This window comes from Myxocyprinus asiaticus, chromosome 22, assembly GCF_019703515.2.
Source record: "Myxocyprinus asiaticus isolate MX2 ecotype Aquarium Trade chromosome 22, UBuf_Myxa_2, whole genome shotgun sequence".
Lineage (NCBI taxonomy): Eukaryota > Metazoa > Chordata > Actinopteri > Cypriniformes > Catostomidae > Myxocyprinus > Myxocyprinus asiaticus.
This window is the reverse complement of record NC_059365.1, coordinates 35129394-35147953: the sequence shown is the minus strand read 5'-3', so window position 1 is coordinate 35147953 and position 18560 is coordinate 35129394. Positions and strand designations below refer to the sequence as shown.

At 36.4% G+C, this 18560-nt stretch overlaps 1 protein-coding gene across 2 annotated transcripts in view; it reads right to left on the bottom strand.

Annotated features, from left to right (window-relative positions):
- The window catches only part of LOC127413419 (PDZ and LIM domain protein 7-like), a 71012-nt gene that overhangs the window by 20307 nt on the left and 32145 nt on the right, over positions 1 to 18560 (bottom strand). For both annotated transcript variants that reach the window (XM_051650565.1, XM_051650566.1), the window contains exons 4-5: positions 11131 to 11161; positions 8657 to 8850 (exon numbers count right to left, since the gene is read on the bottom strand). In XM_051650565.1, the coding sequence (XP_051506525.1) occupies positions 8657 to 8850; positions 11131 to 11161 (225 nt within the window). The remainder of the gene's footprint in view (positions 1 to 8656; positions 8851 to 11130; positions 11162 to 18560) is intronic.

Genomic DNA, 18560 nt, shown 5'->3' with positions numbered 1-18560 from the left:
ACATATTTAATTTATAAATTATATTTAAAAGATAAATGTATCATTTATGCTGCCTTTATGTGGTTTTTGAAGCTTGAAAAGGCCTGGTCACCATTCACTTGCATTGTGTGGAACTACAGAGCTGAGATAATTTTCTAAAAATCTGGGGGCCTGGGTAGTTCAGTGTGTATTGACACTGACTACCACCCCTCTGGAGTCACGAGTTTGAATCCAGGGCATGTTGAGTGACTTCAGCCAGGTCTCCTAAGCAACCAAATTGGCCCGGTTGCTAGGGAGGGTAGAGTCACATGGGTTAACCTCCTCGTGGTCACTATAATGTGGTTCTCCCTCTCGGTGGGGCACGTGACGAGTTGTGTGTGGATGCTGCGGAGAATAGCGTGAAGCCTCCACACGCGCTATGTCTCCATGATAACGTGCTCAACAAGCCACGTGATAAGATGCATGGATTGACGTCTCGGACGCGGAGGCAACTGAGATTCGTCCTCCGCCAACCGGATTGAGAGTCACTACGCCACCACGAGGACTTAGAGCACATCTTCAAAATCTTCGTTTGTGTTCAACAGCATACACATCTGGGATGGCATGAGGGTGAGTAAATGATGAGAAAATGTTCCTCTTTGGGCGAACTATCCCTTTAAGTATGATCAATAATAACAGTGATGCTTGCATAGCAAGCTCTTTTAAATGGTACTGGGAAATGTAATTTGGTTTAATTTCTACTTTTTTTTTATTAATGGCAGTGGTGTCTAACATCAGGATGCCACAGTTCTATTGTAGAAATTGTATTTAGGGTACAGATACAATGAATACCTTGGTAAATTTTTCTAAGAGTTAGCCAAGCCAACACACTTCCTGCAGTAGATCATTTCAAAACATCAGATTTAAAACTGCATTCACAAAAAGCATACACAAAGAAATAACATCAAAACACCCACAAAAAGTGATTTCAGTTCTGGAACATTCCGCTGTGCTCTAATGAAGCCATACAGTGCAAGGCTACATTTCCAAATAGTTTCAGACGACCCAGCTAAAGTGCCATGTTTTAATACTGTTCAACTACTGAGTGAAAAAAGCAAATGAAAGAAAGTTGGTCTGATGTCCTCAAAAGCAAAAACAAAAAAAGTGTGTTTATTAGTGATGTCAGCAGCAGCTCTGCGTTCTTTCAGCTAGTGCATTAGTCACATGCATATAGCACTTACTTTCCCTCAGGGTAAAATTCCTCATAGATGCCTTCTCCTCTAACAAATGGCAAAGTGATGGAAGATAGGAAAAAACAGGATGAAGAGAAAAGGAAGTGCAGCACAAATAACAATAGAGAGGAAGAGTGGGAACAGAACAACAAAGAACACAACAGCGTCCATTAAAGGAGCCTGACTTTAGAGCAACTGAATGGAGACATGTGCCCTGATCTCCACTACTGCAGTCTGAAATGTTTCTTCAATACTTATTAAAACGGTAACACTTTATAATAAGGTTCCATTCATTAACATTATTTAATGTATTATAGGTATCATAAATTAACAATGAACAATATATATATATATATATATATGTATTGTACATCAGGTATATACACACCTGCTGTGTGAAAATGATTTATATAAATTGTTGCACAAATTACAACGGCCCCTCAGTTGTGGCATCATTTCCACCACAATCAACAATTACACACCAAATAAAGTCTTTTCAAAAGTTAGTGTATTTGTTTACCAAGGAGACAACAGTGTCAGTTAAAACAAAATAAATATCCATTGAATATATTCATTGTGCGTCATTTCAATCTAGCTGTAATTTTGTCAAATTATGCTAAATGTGAGCAAAATGTAATTTAATTGTGTGAATTAAGAATATAAAATGCTAGCTAGGCAGTTGGCCTTGGCATAGTAAATGAGTCAGACGCTGTATTCCAAAAAATGTTTAAAAATGTAATTTCCACCACCATTGCTTCCGTCACAAAATGAATAGTTATATAAAATGTGGTGGAAATGACATTTGTTCATGGTGGTTCAGATGGGGGAAAAAAAACTTGTGTAAGTGGTGCATCTGCATGTTTAAGTGACCGTTTAAAAACAACAAAGAAAACCTAGATGCAGCACAACTAATAGAACAGATTGCAAGTGTCTTGAGACATGTTTTTAAAGGTAGAAGATCTTTTTAATTTGACATGTCATCTAAAAAGTGCTCATGCATGGGACGTTGAAAAAAAAAAAAAAAAGATGCAGTGCAATGGTCAAAGACATCCATCAGTGAATGTTTACATAGGAAAAAGATTGAAGAACAGTGCGGACGGATGCAAAAAACGTTTGGTGTGAACGCCCCCTGATGCATGTACTATATCCTCGTGCGAAGCTATACACAACGCATAATTCATTTAAACAGACTGACCTAAGTTCAGAAGATTCTGGGCTGTCAGTAAATGATTAAACATTTGATGCACGGAGTCATGTGACAAAACAACATGGCGCCGATTACAGCAGAGTTTGTCTTTGGAGGAAACGGCAACAAAACTACATCAGGTAAGAAACCTAATTAAGTTTTTACTGAAACCTGTTTGAGTCTCTAGTTCCATCCGATATGCCATTTTTAAAATTTTAGCGATTTATCGTGAAATGCCACACTGCTAATCACTGTACACTAATGTGTACAATAACACAAGGTTTTCATTAGAAATCCTATGTTTACTGTGCATTATTACATTGAGAATCAATGGGTTCATCCAAAAGCTGAACATTTTTGCTTTGAGGCTTTACACAGAGTTAGGATGAAAATGAGGTGCATTTCGAACTGTTCTGAAACCAGTGCAGACAAACAGCAAACTGGAGGTTAAGCCATGCACTAAATAGGGAGCAAGGGAGCATCCTATAGCTCTCTATGCAGCAAAGTGCATTCATATGGGACAACGTTAATCCCTAATTAGATTCAGAATTTATAATGTATAATTTTATTTTAACATGGTTGGCAGTAATTGGATGATGATGGCCATTACTTTGAATCAGAATTATTTATGCTTATTTCTGATGTAATGTCTGTAATGTCTCAAAAACATGAATAATCAACATTGCTGGAAACATCATAAACAGAAAGAAGAAATCTGACTTTCTTTAGCTTGGTATTATTTACATTTTCACCACTTAGTCCCACTGTCCACATATGTGGACATCATTTTTTTTTTTAGAAAAACTATATGCTTTAGATTTTGTTTTATTTTTTATGTTTATTAGGTGCTACTAGTTACAAATCAAAAAGGGAAATGGAAAATGCACACAGCAGTCACGCTCGGGTCTCAGGAGGATAAATTCACTGTTGAACATTGTTAGAAGACAAATTAAAATAAACTGCTGGTTTTGAAAAGTGTGTTTCTGGGGAGTTTTAAGTTTCTAAAAGTCCACAGGACACATAGTTAAAGAAACACCTGGGCAGCTAAAGATTTCCAATCCCATAGTGAATAATTCCAGAGAGAGACAGTAACTTAAATATGAGAAATTCACCATCTCCAAAAGCCAATTCTGTAACAATGCAGGCTTGGGAAAGGAATGATAAATTATATTTAGGAAAACATATTTAGGAACAGATAGAGGCAGAGCCACAGGGTTGGGATTTGATAGCCAAAAACAATAATTACACACATTTCTCAGAGAAGGGGGAAATAAGGAAAGGCATTACTAACTTGTCAAGCGCTTCCATCTGCAGAATGACAAAGGAGATAAAAAAGAAAAGGAGAAAAGGGAGTTTAGAAATGTCTTCAGAATCAGAGGAAACATAAACATTAAGAAAGACAAGATGCAGAAATCCATAAACCAAAACAGAACTGTGGGTTTCTGGCAGAAAAATAATCACATCCATGCTGTGAGTAACCAGAAGGCAGCAGAGCTTTTTCCCTATCTAAATAAGTAAAAGGATCATTTTCTATTTTACTTTCCATGCTATCATTACAGTAAAATATCCCTAACCCCCCCTTCAGCCAAACATGACAGCAATTAGATCTAACTGGCATCGCCTCAGTTTTTAAAACACGATGTTTCCAGTTTTTCGTGATTACTGGGTAAGGTATTTTAAATAGCTTTAGAAAGAATGCACTTACAAAAGCAATTTCTAGCTGATTCTTGCCCATTTCAGAGCTAAGCAAAAGTTAACCCTAGTTCCTGGTAATAATAATAATGATAATAATGATAAAGATAATAATAATAATAAAATAATAATCATTATTAGAATATTTAAAAATATTATATGACATTATTTTACACTGTATTTTATTATATTAATTATATTATAAATAAATGAATACATAAATCTAGGCATTTGTTTGTAAGTTGGTATCTAGATCTAAGCAATAATTATTATTATTATTATTATTATTATTTTATATCTTAAAATATTATATTACACTGTATTTTATTATATTAATTATTATAAATAAATGAATACATAAATCTAGGCACTTATTTGTAAGTTGGTGTCTAGATCTAAGCAATAATAATAATAAATATTATTATTATTATTAGTAGTAGTAGTAGTAGAATATTTACATATATTAATAAATAAATCTTAGCATTTGTTTCTAAGTTGGTATCTAGATCTAAGCAATAATAATAATAATGATAATAATAATAATAATAAAACATTTACACGTTACATTTTATAACACTATATTATATTACATTATAATATATAACATATGTTATTTTTGAAATATTTACACACACACATACATATATACACATATACATATACACACATACACACACACACACACACACACACACACATATACACATACACACACACATAGGCATTTTCATCCTCCGAGCCAAACAATGCGAGCAATAGTGCCCCTTAGACTTAACAGTTGTAAATGCAAGCTTGTGTGCGGTGCTGTAAACATGTTCAGAATGCTGACGTGACTGTGTGATCTCCAGAGTACACGGAGACCTCAGTACTGAGGTGCAAACACACTCCAAACACTCCACCAGCTAAGCTTCGATTCCCTCTTCTTCCCTCCACTCCAAAAGCTTTCTACTCCAGCTCTCACCAGTAGAACATGTTTCCAGATTCCAACTGAAGTTCTTGTCTTAGTTTGAGAATTTCCTCTTTCTCGTCTTTTGAATCAAACAATGAGGACACATATTTAATTAAAACGTACAACACGGTCTTTATGGAATTTGTTTGTTAGGAAACTTGTGCTAAGGTGCATACATACAGGAGCCTTTCCAAGTAAGGCTGTTTCAGCACCAGTGCCATAACAGCACTTTGAGAGCTCAGCAGATTTTATGGGAGGGTCTCGACTCTATAAACAGCAACACACAACATCATGTCCTTGCCTAAAGACAGACTTCAACCTTCTCGGTTGGCTGGATCAAAACCTTAGAAGACCTCTTTATACATTTACATTAAAAAACTTCACCATTAACGATTTTATTGCCGTCAAGTCCGGTAGAATTGACCGGTAACATCTGTTGTTTTGATCAGCTTAAATAAAAAAGCTCGTTAAAATGCAGGATCTTTTCACGATCCTTGACAGGAAAGAGATGTGGACTGTCCCCGCAAAGGGACGATGAAGAGGTGAAGAGGAAAACAGATATAGGCTGAGTGTTCGAGCTGATCCCAAAACAGTTCCTCTCTGAGGGAGGAAGTATGGTTATCAGGACAATAATGTGACCGCCTGTTCCAACAAGCAAAACAGACACAGCTGTTTAAAGCCATACTGTTTATTACAAGCATACACAATAAACCCAGCCAAATTGTGTGTCCGTGTGTGGCAAACGCTAAAAAGGTCAAACTCACTAACCTCAAATTTGTCTCCACATCCTCAATATGCAGTAGGGATGTTCAAAGTACAAGTACTTCGGTACCAAATCGATAATAAAATAAATATGTAATGAAACCTGTCTTTCTACTGTATCTATAGCACTGAGAACCGACTCAATAGCTTTTGTTTTCCGTTTCCTGATGGCACCGTTTTCCAAAGCAGGGCCGCTTCTAGCTGGAGGCTGTATAGGCGGCCGCTTAGGGCTCCCAAGCCACCAGGGGGCACCACAAAGTAGGATTTTGCTTAAGGACCCCATATGCTCAGAAAAGGCCCGTTTCAAAGTATGTGGTAATGCAGAATTTTTTTGAAACCCTCCATTTTCGGTGGAGAAAAACGCTGTTCTAGTGTGGTTGAGAGAAGTTAACAAGGTAAAATTAAAGTGTTATCTTTTTATTGAAGAAGTTCATTAGTCTGAACATGGCCTTAATTTAATGTTAATATTTATATTCTTTACATTAACATTTATGATTTAACCGTATAAATAAAAGTGTGCAATAGCATATTTTTTTGTTTTAGGAAAACGCCGTTCTAGTGTGGTTAAGAGGCATAAACTTAACGGAATTTATGTGTTTTTAAACTAAAATGTTTTAGTGTGGACATGGCCTTAATTTAATTTGTTAATATTTATATTTTTATATTATAGTTTAATATTTAACACTTAGAAAAAAACTGTGCAATAGCATTGTTTTAGTTTTAAGTAGTGGCGTCAGTCGATTAAATATTTTAATCGCGACTAATCGCATAGTTTTTTTGTAGTTAATCGTGATTAATCGCAGATTTTAAAAGTGATTAAATTTGACACTACATATACTTTTCTTGTCAAAATTCATTTATTTCCATCTTAGGAAAGAAAACAAAACAATATGTAGCAATATAATACTTTATGAACATTTTCCAAACAAAGCCGTCCACAATATAAAGACAATACACTAAAATATCACCAATTCAAGTAACATTAAACGTTTCCCAAAGTCTAAGTGGGAGTTTGACAAATTGAAAAAAAAAAAATAGTCCCCACATAGGTTGCATATTCATTGTAATGAGCATTAAATCCCTTAAACTGTCATCCTTCACAATATTAATCTGCCGGTAGACTGTGGCTATACGCTTTGTTACAGCAATTGTGAAGCTGCATTCATGATTCGCATCAGGGTGGCAACACCAGCGCCGCTCTTGCAGACAAAAACGTCTCATTCTGCGTTTTGGTGATAGTTAAGATTTGGTGTGCTTCTCTGGTAATTAAACATGCCTTACATAGGCTGAAAAATACTTGATTTCTATCACAAGTCCCATCTGGGCTTGTTTTGTACATCAAATGGTGTTAAGAGAGCCTTTCTCCATCATTTTATCACTGACAGGGAAGCGCTGTCAGAGTTTCTTTTATTTACTGAGATAACAACCTCTGCGGCTCTGTCATAGGAGAGCATGTTATGACAGTGAATGTCTATTGGACTGCTGCGTTATGCTGTTTTATGCTAAGACTGAAGGTCCATCTTGGGAGAAGGGCTCTGGTGCTGTGGCGTGTGCGTCAGTGTAATGAATTCGGGCGGACACATTACAAAGGTTCCGCCCTTCACACCAGTGTTTATGCTGTATTAACGATAAAGGCGTTTCGCGATTAAGAAAAATTAACACGTTAAAATTCTAAAATTAATTGCATGCATTAACGCACTAATTCTGACAGCTCTAGTTTTAAGAAAATGCTTTTCAAGTGTGGTTAAGAGGTGTAAACGTAGCAGAATTAATGTGTTTTCAAACTAAAAAGTTTTAGTGTGGACATGGGCTTAATTTAATCAGTTAATATTTCTATTTTTATAATATCATTTGATTTTTTATGTTTTAAATAAGTGTGCAATAGCATTGTTTTAGTTTTAGAAAATGCCGTTCTAGTGTGGTTAAGATGTGTAAACTTAACGGAATTAATGTGCTTTTAAACGAAAAATTTTTAGTGTGGACAAGGACTTAATTTAATTTGTTCATATTTTTTATTTTATTTTTTATGATCATTTAATGTTTTAAATAAAAGTGCGCAAAATTGGTTTCTACAATTGTGGAATTTTACTGGTATTGGTCTCGCTTACTGAAATTTTGATACTGTGACAACCAGTGTTAAGTTATTAAAAAACGTATCTACTACAAACTTCAAATTACTTCTATAAAATTGTAATCAGATTACTTAATCAGAAAAGTGCTCACATTACTAAATACTTTCATTTTAAGTTTCTTAAACACCTTTCACAGAATTTTGCTCAACAAATAATAAAAAATAAAACAAATCTACATTTCCTCCTTGTTTACGGTCACATGCAAGTCATACACTCAGCACCAGGCGTTTCTCCCTTACAGTGAATTATTAGGAAGTGTTTGCCCTTCAGCTGTCACAGAAACGCAAAAAGACATATATAAACATAATTTATGTTTCAAATTCTAAATAAATATTACTATTTTACTATTTAATTATAAAGTAACTATAAAGAAACTTTTTGACTAAAACATAATTAGATTACAGTAACAAATTACTTTGTAATCAGATTACACTCCCAACACTGGTGACAACCCTACTATGCAGGAATGCAACACCAAATGTCAACACAGACTTTACGAGAAAACTCCTCTCCTGCATTCTGGACATCTTTTCGCTTATGCACACTCACCCTATGAACTCAAGGAGCCATGGGCATTCTTGCTCATCAGCATTGCTGTATCATTAGAAACATAAGGCCTTGGGAAACAAGGCTCATTGCAATTGACTAAGCTCATCAAGCAGGTTCCACGGCGATCAAAGCGCTCTTTAAAGAGAGATTATGAACGCGAGTGCCTGTCGGGAGACCCGGCTGGTTGGTCACCTACCCATTGTGAGGCTGCAATGTGCTGTTCGACACCTGCGAGCTGGCGTTAAGCTTGGGGGCATATGACACTGGCTTGATGACGGGCCCCTTGCTGGCACTGCCAGGGGCTGCGGAGAATGGCCGTGCCATCTTGTTTATGCTTGTACTGGGTGCAAACGAATACTTGGGTTGACTGGATGCAGGTGCATGTGAATCCTAAGTGTGGAGAAACAAGACACACAGTGCAAAAAGAACACCATGCAAATCAGAATGTGCACATACACACACATTTTCAAAACAGGGTTATGCGCCATTTAGAACTGAACTGAGAATGTCTTAAATTCAGATTCAATCCCTGAATTTGAATTTAGGCAGCAAAGAGGATGTAGAACTGTAATTGTAATTTGAATTTAAACAACTAAAATTAAAAACTGATTTCAAAGAAATTCATATAAAAGCTGCAAGTGTAGCTTTTAATAATACATGCAATTTTTATGAATTACCATAAATAAAATAAAAATATGACCCAATAATCTGTTATCATCCACACCAACATATGGGCTATTTCCAGAAACATTTGAAGAAATGTTTAAAATGCCATCAACAGAAAATTGTATTTATGTATTTTTGTATGTATTTCATTACATTTCATGAATTAAGATTTATTTTGTGAACCATAGAGTAAACACACTTAATGTCCAAGAATGCTAGAATTTACAAAGTCTTGAAAATTGTATAAATAGGTCAGAATATTTAAGTCAAAATGAATGATGTAATCAACTTCAAGTTTTGTTGCAACACCTGTGTTGGACTTTTTGAATGGCAACTTAGTAAATTCATTTTGGTTCAAATTCCAGTTCAACATCCTGTGGGGCGTGGCCAATTCAATTCAAATTCCAACTCATGAATTGAAAGGGAGACAATTCTTAGGCTAAATTCTGAACTTTGCCCAACCCTGTTTCACACACACTAGTGATACCACAGGTAAACGCACAATGCCAGATTCGGTTTTAATGTTTAATCCTCTTAAAATGAGAGGATTAACTGCACAAAAGGTGTAAATCATCTTCATATCTTCTCACAGCAAATTACTATACAAGCTCAGAGAAAGTGGAGGAGGATTGTTTGAGAAATGTGAACACACCCTGGTCACAAATATTTATCTTGAGATCAGGCCAAGGTCCAGTTTAAAGATCCTCCCTGCATTCCTGCTGCACTCAGCACTTGACTAGTTTGAAATTATAACTATAAACCCACGAGACTGAAATTATAACGTGCTGTAGCTGTTGGAGACCTGTGCAATGTACTTTTGCAATCACACGAGGGCAACATTTCTCCCATCCAAATCAAGTATTCTGTGTTGTTTTACATTATGGAGCGTTCTTTTTGATTTGACATCAGGACTGCACTGTTGCATGGCGGTTACGGCCCTGATCTAGAGTATTGTTACAGCATGTGCAAATGGCCAGCAGAGAAAATGTAGATTATATCTGGGGTTGTGCATTCTATGGTAATGCAAAATCACTCAAAAACAAAATTCAAAAAACTGTTGTAAGAAGGTTTAAGCAAGACCAAGAGCAAGATGTTTCACGTTAGAAACAGACAGGCAGGTAGACGAACCACCCAAGCTTCCGCAAAACACAGCAACTAGCAAACGAAAGCCGTTTAAGAGCCTGAAAACATGGGGACTCTTGTGAGCAAAATCATGTACTAGTTCGCAGAAGAATGAGCCTGAAAATGAGTATGCGAGTGTGTGTAAGTGTACTTAGCTATACTTTGGGGACAAAATTGTCCCCAGAAGTTGATTAAATCTGACAAAGTCTCTTAGGGGATGTCCAGGGTGTTATCGAAAGGTAAAAATGATTTATTAATATTATTTATTAATAAATGTTTTTGTTTATTCTAAAAATGCAAGTTGTGTTTTCAAGGTAGGAGTAGGGTTTGTAGTATTTATAATTAGTTTTATATAAAAACAACAGAGGTCGAGTATGTCGTCATTTAGATAGCTAAGTAATGTGTGTGTTGGTTCGATCTACATTATGGGGACAAAAAAAATTGCCTAAGGAAAACCTGACATTTGTAAGGAAACACATATATTATGAGCACACCCCAACTGTCCCGTAATTCAAACATCTAAAAACATACAATAATAAATAAACATGCAAAATAATGTTTTAATGAAAATGTAAAAATGCTAGAAGATTTCTGTGAGGTTTAGATTTCGGGGTATTAGGGGATAGAAAATATCCTTATCTCAGTATAAAAAAAAAATGATGCCAAAGTATAGTCCTCGTAATGACAGGAGTACCATTGCGTGTGTGTGTGTGTGTGTTTGTGTGTGTGTGCTCATTTCGGAAGTTTTCAAAAGCAGATGGAACCAGAACTCGCGAACAGATCTTAAAATGTAATTATTCAGACATCAGGAGCTGGTTGATTGGTCTTGCGAAAGCTCTTTGGTTCTAGTCACACAGAAGACTGAAAGATTGACTGTCTTACCTTCTGCTCTCCTCCTGCAGGATGAAAAGCTCTGAAGGGAGAAAAACAGAGGAGAGAACTCACTAAAACTTGTTCATAAAATTACTGGGTTTCAATATTTAAAAAATGTTAATTAAGAGAGACTAATGGTCAACAGTCAGCCATATGCGCCAAATACAACAAGACTCAAGGGAATTATGCATGTTCTCTCTGGATCCAAATTTCATTTTATCAGTCTGTATGGAATGCTGCAGCTGTAAAATGTGAATAAATGCAGGACTGTGATCCAAATGGTTTTGAGAAGGTATACATATTATAAACATGTGGATTAAAAACAGATCAGACATGGATCATAATTAGATGACATATATGTGGCTTTTGGAGTCACAACAAACACTCATAGCTGACAACATCAATTCACTACAAATACCTTTCCCAAACTTTTTTTCCATATTTTTTTCTCTTTCTTCCCAAATCACCAACCAGAAAGTACGAACCACCAACAAAGTACAATGAAAACTATAATAAGTTGACTTTACTCCATTGATTGAGTAAACTCGTTCCCTCAGATGAATTTAGTAATGGCATCTCCAAAACTTGTCTAATTAAGTTCATTTAACTTGGTGATCATTAATTGAAGGGACTAAAATTTAGATCATACAATAACATAGCTCAAATAAAGATTATAACTGATTTTACGTCAATCATTAAATAAATAAACTTATTTCTCCACAGAAATGTACAGACACCTGTACTTCAGTTGCACATTCACAAGGAGAAAACTGAGCTAGAGTTAACAGGGTCCAACTTGACCAAAGGGGACACAGATCACACCAATGGTGACATCACACGAAACAACTATTTGCAACAAAACAACATAAATAATACTACTAAAGAGCTAAAACCTCTATGAATTCCCCCATATGTTCCCTTTAACTAAGGAAACATAATTAAATCGGGCAATATGGGTATTCCCCATAGCCTCAATTTTGTACTCAACAGTTTGAGTTAACACTTAAAGTCTACGAAATTTTAAGAAAAATAAGTTCAAGGAACATAGATATTTGAATTATAAGCCCAAAACTTGACATTTCAAGTAATGTTTAATTAAGACCCACCACAGTCTAATTTGTCCCGCCACAGTTTCATAATGAACCGCAAATATTTTTAATCTAACATAAAAGATCTCCAATGTTGTGTTTTGCGCCCTTGCTTTGGCAAAGCATCTCTCACTCCCAGTCAGTCAGCCTCAACCCCACCCCCCACTGTACGTGCACATACACACACAAACAAACACTGGAACAGTTCACGTCATTACCAGCGGTTCTGACAACGTAACTATTTTCAGCATCTGAGGAGCAAGTTCAACACAGGTAACCACTTTTGCTTAATTTCTTTGATTGCTCACAGGTCTCGACATTAACGCTTGTCCGGAACAAGTAGATTTATGAAGGGGCAAGTGAAAAATAATTTTACTTGCCCGACTGGACAAGCAGACTGATTAAAATGTAAATAAAAAATAAAATTTTATATATATATATATTTGTGATAGCCTAAGCCTGTGTCACTCTTTAGAAAGTTAATATTGTTATTCTGCTGTTGAAAGTAATCCAGAGCACGTAATTTTGTAATTCGCTAGTGATCTAGTAAAAGCTGTTACCTGTTTGATTGACAGGCGGCGTGTGTGTGTGTGGTGAAAATGCTCGCGCTAATGCGCACCTGAATGGTCAAATACATTTCATAATTCCACCAAAATGCCCGTCTTGGTGAGGTATTCATGTAAACACAGAGAGTGATGTCTAAAGTGAACGTAAACAGCGGAGAAAAAGCGGATTTGTATTCAAATGTGGGACTTGTAAGTATAAATGTAAGCTAATAAACCTGCTGCTGTCTAGTGTGTCATTATAATAATCAAACAACCAGAACAAGAACATGAGAAAACACTCACTGCTCTTGACTGAGTAACTTTAGTAGCTTTAAAAAATATTGATGTATTATAATCATACAGTGAAGAACAGTAGTAGTTTTATGTTGCATTTCATTCTGAATGTTTATTAGAATACTTGAAACTGCTGTTAAAAACTTTTAAAGCTGTTAAAAAAAAAGTATTGAATCATTTGTAATCCATTTCTATTCATTGCTGTTTTTTATTGTTATTTTATTACTGACTGTTTACTAGTCTTGAATAATTAAGAACTTGAAACCATTCTTCCATAATTGACATGTTAGTTAGTGTTATTATGTGTTGTGGTTTTGAAGCTGGTATTGAGAATCATCAAATTGCACTACGACTCCTGACGTTTTGGTCATGTGATAATGTATAGGCTTTATTGTACATGGTAGATCTTGCTGCAATAACATGATAAAAAAGTAGATCTCATTCCATAGAAGTGTGAGCACTCCTGCTGTAAATGATGGTGATGGAGGCTTTTCTTTATTTGACTATCGTACGTAACATAAAATAATTATCATATGACAACAGCCTCCTCCCCTACCCAGTGCAGTTTACACTATTAGGTTGGGGATCGGTCATAATTTTTGAAAAAATATACAACATAAACTTTGGCATGTTACTTGAGCATGTAACTTAAATGTCCTTTTTTCTCTCTGGACAAATTACTTACTCGGACAAGTGAATGACCAATGCTTAATGTCCAGCACTGGCTCAAATGTATGCTCTAGTCTAGTCAATTTTGTGTTTTGGCCATTTGTGAACTGCGTTAAACTCTGTCTCATTTATGCTTTGTGGGTGTGATTTTTTTGCCGTGTCATCATCATTCATATCTATACAGTCAATGTGTTTATGATTACATGACTACTAGAGCACACAACTGTTTACAAGAGCACAAAGTTCTTCATAGATCTAGCCTCTTGATTTTGCTCTCAAAGTGCACCAGATTGATGCATTTAACTTTAAAATGTACAAAACTTTCTTACGGGAAAGCATGCCCACGGATCCCCCCTAGAGGGTCAGAGGTCCACCCACCATAGTCTCACAAAATCCTGTAGGAAACACTGCTTAACAAAAATATTTCTTAGAAACCTTAGATTTACTGTACATTTTCACATTGAGAATCAATGTGTTCATCCAAAAGCTGAAACATTTTGCTTTCAGAGGCTTTATATGGAGTTCAGATGAAAATAAGGTGCATTTCGAACTGTTCTGAGACCAGAGCAGACAGACAGCACACTGGAGGTTAAGTCATTCACTAAATAGGGAGCAAGGGAGCATCTTATATTTCTTTATGCAGCTAAGAGCATTCACTCCTAAAATCTGACCAAAAGTTCAGTTTCAGGCTGCAGATGATGTTTGGACCACTCAACAAGTTTGGCAGAAATGGGACAATGATAATCACATAAATTCAGAATTAATAATGTAGAAGTTTTTTTTTTTTTTTTTACAGTGTTGGCAGTGATTGGATGAGGATGGCCATTACTTTGAATCAGAATTACATATGCTAATTTTTAACTGATGTCTGTAACATCTCAAAAATATGAATAAATCAACACTCCTGGAAACAAACAATTTGTAAAATAAAAAATAAAAAATTCTATAGCTTGCCATTATTTAGAATTCCACAACTTATTCCCGACATCAATCTTTAGGAAAACTATTTGCTCTATAAAATTATGATTATTATTATTATTATTATTATTATTGTTATGCATGCATATTAGGTGCTACTAGTTACAAATCAAAAACGGAAATGGAAAATGCACATATCAGTCACACTCGTGTCTCAGAAGGTTAAGGTAATTTTTTTTTTCTATAAAGTGAATACTTTAGGTGCCGTGACCATCTTTTTTTCAAATTCATTATTTTTAATGACCTTTTAGATTTTTTACAGTTCACTGTACACAAATTAATTTTGAAAAGTAAAATATAGTAATATATGTAAGGTTCGGACATCACACTGCAGGACACTGATGTCACTGCTTGAAATTACATGTCAAATACCCACATATCAAAGTGCCATATTATCATCTAATATCATCACTGGACCATAGTACAGTCACAGTACTTTCTTAACAGGGAATTTGCTCTTTAATTCCACTTGTCACCAATAACTTCTGTCCTATATTAGACAGTTTGACTAGGCTCAGCAGGCTGGAGAAATAATAGCATTCCATCAGTGACCCCATATAATCTGCATTTCCTGTGCCTGTAAACCACTTCCTGTTAAACAATGATGGTATTCTCTTGACAGCAGCCAGTGTGAGGAGACCTCAGAGAGGAATACAGAGGAAAACAGCACAACCAGGCTGTTTTACAATAGTCATCTGGACCAGGAAATGGCACAGGAAATAAACACGTCCAATAACAGAGAACACACATAGTCACACTGTGCTATTGTGCCACATACATATGCAAAGTAAAGGAACAGACACATAAACATACTACAATTAACGGTTCTCCCATAAATGTAATTTACCAGATATAAAATATACAAAAACTTTTGTAAATAATATACTTAACATCAATATGTTGACTTTAATGATTTGTACAAACACTGCATTGACTGCGAAGACAGCCAAACAGGAAGGGCAACAAAGAGACATAAAATCAGGGCAATGGTTAAAGACAAAGCTAAAAAGAGACTGTTTGTTTCAAAGAACACTTGCATACCACAATTCAAGTGGTTTCCCAAACAGCTATAGAAGCTACAGCATGTAAACCAAAACGGCACCACCCTCTGTCATAAAGTATTCTAGGGGTAAATACAGACATGTTCAGTCATTTGTCTTCAATTACGCCTTTCTACGAGATACAAACACAGTAATTCTTCTCTGATAGACAGAAAATGATAGCTTACAGAAACTCTGACAACCAAAGCAAATCAAAACTATTGGCGAGCTAGTCGTCATCTATCAGCGTACTGGGCAAAGTGGTAATTATGAGCACTGGTAAACAGAGATGTTTGCACAGCAATGTCACAACAAACTCTGCAAAAAATGTTAGGAATGACATCATCTATACCATTACTGATATGACTGAACAGTCAGCTGATTCCACCAATCAGCATTCCAAAAGGTGTGGTCTTTTTCTCAGACAAAAAGCTTTCTGGGGAATCAACCAACCTCTGTATCAGCATCATTTAATGAGGTAACCGAAGCAAAGCCCCTCCCTGAGTTTTTGTCCAATACAGGGAAGGTTTAAGTGAGAACAACCATGACTCATGGCAAACGTTTTAGGGAATAGTTCACCCACAAATGAAAATTATGTCATCATTTACTCACCCTCATGTCGTTCCAAACCTGTATGACTTGCTTGCTTCCAAAGAACACAAAAAGAGATATTATGAAGAAGGTTTAAGCTGCTCTTTTCCATACAATGACAGCAGACAGTGACATGGGGCTGTTAAGCTCCAAAAAGGTAAAATAAAAAAAATAAAAAATAAAAAAGCACCATAAACTGCACTTCTAGTATTCTGGAGCCATACACTAGTTTTCTAGAGCCTGAAACTGAAGTCATTATTCCTTGATAATCTTCCCCTCCAGCTAAATTTACACATGTATTAAAATATGATGCATCTAGACACTTTGCGCAACGTTTGACATCAATGATCTCATGTGAAATTAGTTCTAGAGTGTCTCGTAACCATTTGTGACATGCCAAATTTGAATATTAGGAAGTATGAATGAGATTTTAGAGAGGGAAAAATTTTCTTCCAATAATTATTACAAATTATGGTTTGGGGGCCTGGTTAGCTCAGCAAGTAAAGATGCTGACTACCAAACCTGGAGTCACAAGTTCGAATCCAGGGTGTGCTGAGTGACTCCAGTCAGGCTTCCTAAGCAACCAATTGTCCCGGTTGCTAGGGTGGTTAGAGTCACGTTGGGTTAACCTCCTCGTGGTCACCATAATTTGGTTCTCGCTCTCGGTGGGGCATGTGGCGAGTTGTGCATGGATGCCACGGAGAATAGCGAGAGCCTCCACACGTGCTAGGTCTCCGTGGTAAACAAGCCACGTGATAAGATGCGTGGATTGACGGTCTCAGACGCGGAGGCAACTGAGATTCATCCACCGCCGCCTGGATTGAGGTGAGTCACTACGCCACCACGAGGACTTAAGAGCGCATTGGGAATTGGGCATTCCAAATTGGGGAGAAAAAAAATATTATGGTTTGTTCCTCACACAAAGCTATTGTACGGCTTTAGAAAATTTGGAATATAGGACGCAATAGACAACTCATGGGGCCTGTTCACACTGAACGCATTTTTACGTCCATCCGCATTCGTTTCTCAATGTTTTTCTATGTAAACACGTACCTGATGAAAGTCTTTGACTATTGCGCTGCATCTCGCAGCTTTTTCAGTGTCACACGCAGGAGTGCCGCTTTCTTTAGATACTGTTTCCAGTGAAAAAGAACAGCAACTTCTAAAAGTGTGCCTCCAGACGCCTGCTTTCTGTTATTTTATTTGCATTGTGGCTAGCTTCTTTTAGCACAAGAACGCGTTTGGTCTGAATGGCACCTTATGATATTCATGGTATTGAAAAAAAAAAGAAAAAAGAGCATTGTCAACATTCTGCCTAACATCTCCCTTTCTGTTTCAAGAAAGTAAGTCATACGGGTATGGATTGACATGAGGGGGAGTAAATGATAACTGAATTTTATTTTTTGAGTGAACTAACTCAACAAAATGACTACATTTAAGATACTGACATCTTACTGAGTCTTGCTTACATGAGCAAAACCACATTCTATTGAGGGAGAGGCTGTAATTCTCATAGCTCAAGAGTTTGTTTGTACCATCTTCTCTTAAACAGACCATTACTAACCACTACAAGTGCTTACCTACTGTGATGACATATAAACGATTCACACACCTAAAAAGGAAGAGAAGCACATTCATAACTACGGTTCGGAGCATCACACAGCTCTTCGTCAGCATTTGTAGATCACAGGGGCGGCCTAATGACAGAGCAGGGAGGAATACATATGTCACTCTGCAGCTGTGTTCATCTCTTCCCATTACTCATCTCTTAACCACAGACGCTAGACTCTTTCCACCAGCAGCTTTTGATCGGTCTGAGGGCAGTACGGTCCATTTCAAACTTTCCTTATTTGGGCCCTTTTTGCTGTTTCTCAAAAGGAGTGCAATGTAAGCAATCTCTGAATTGTGTCTCAAGGCACTGGATTTTTTTTTTTCCTTCTCCACGTTGACAATCAAGGGGCATCTCCAGTCAGGGAGTTATCACTCCATCTCAGGCTTATCTCATCTACCTTTAGCCTAGGTTCATCTGAGCCATGCATCAGACAAAATAACGGTTTTATTACATCCGAGAAAGACAGAAGAAAGAGTGAGAGAAAGACTCTACAAGAGTGGTCCATGCATTAAATGCCTGTCCTAAAATCTACTGGCAAATAAACAAGAGGCCTGAAGTTCTTCAGGTCAGTTAAAAGAATATTCCAGGTTCAATACAAGATAAGCTCAGTCAAAAGTATCCG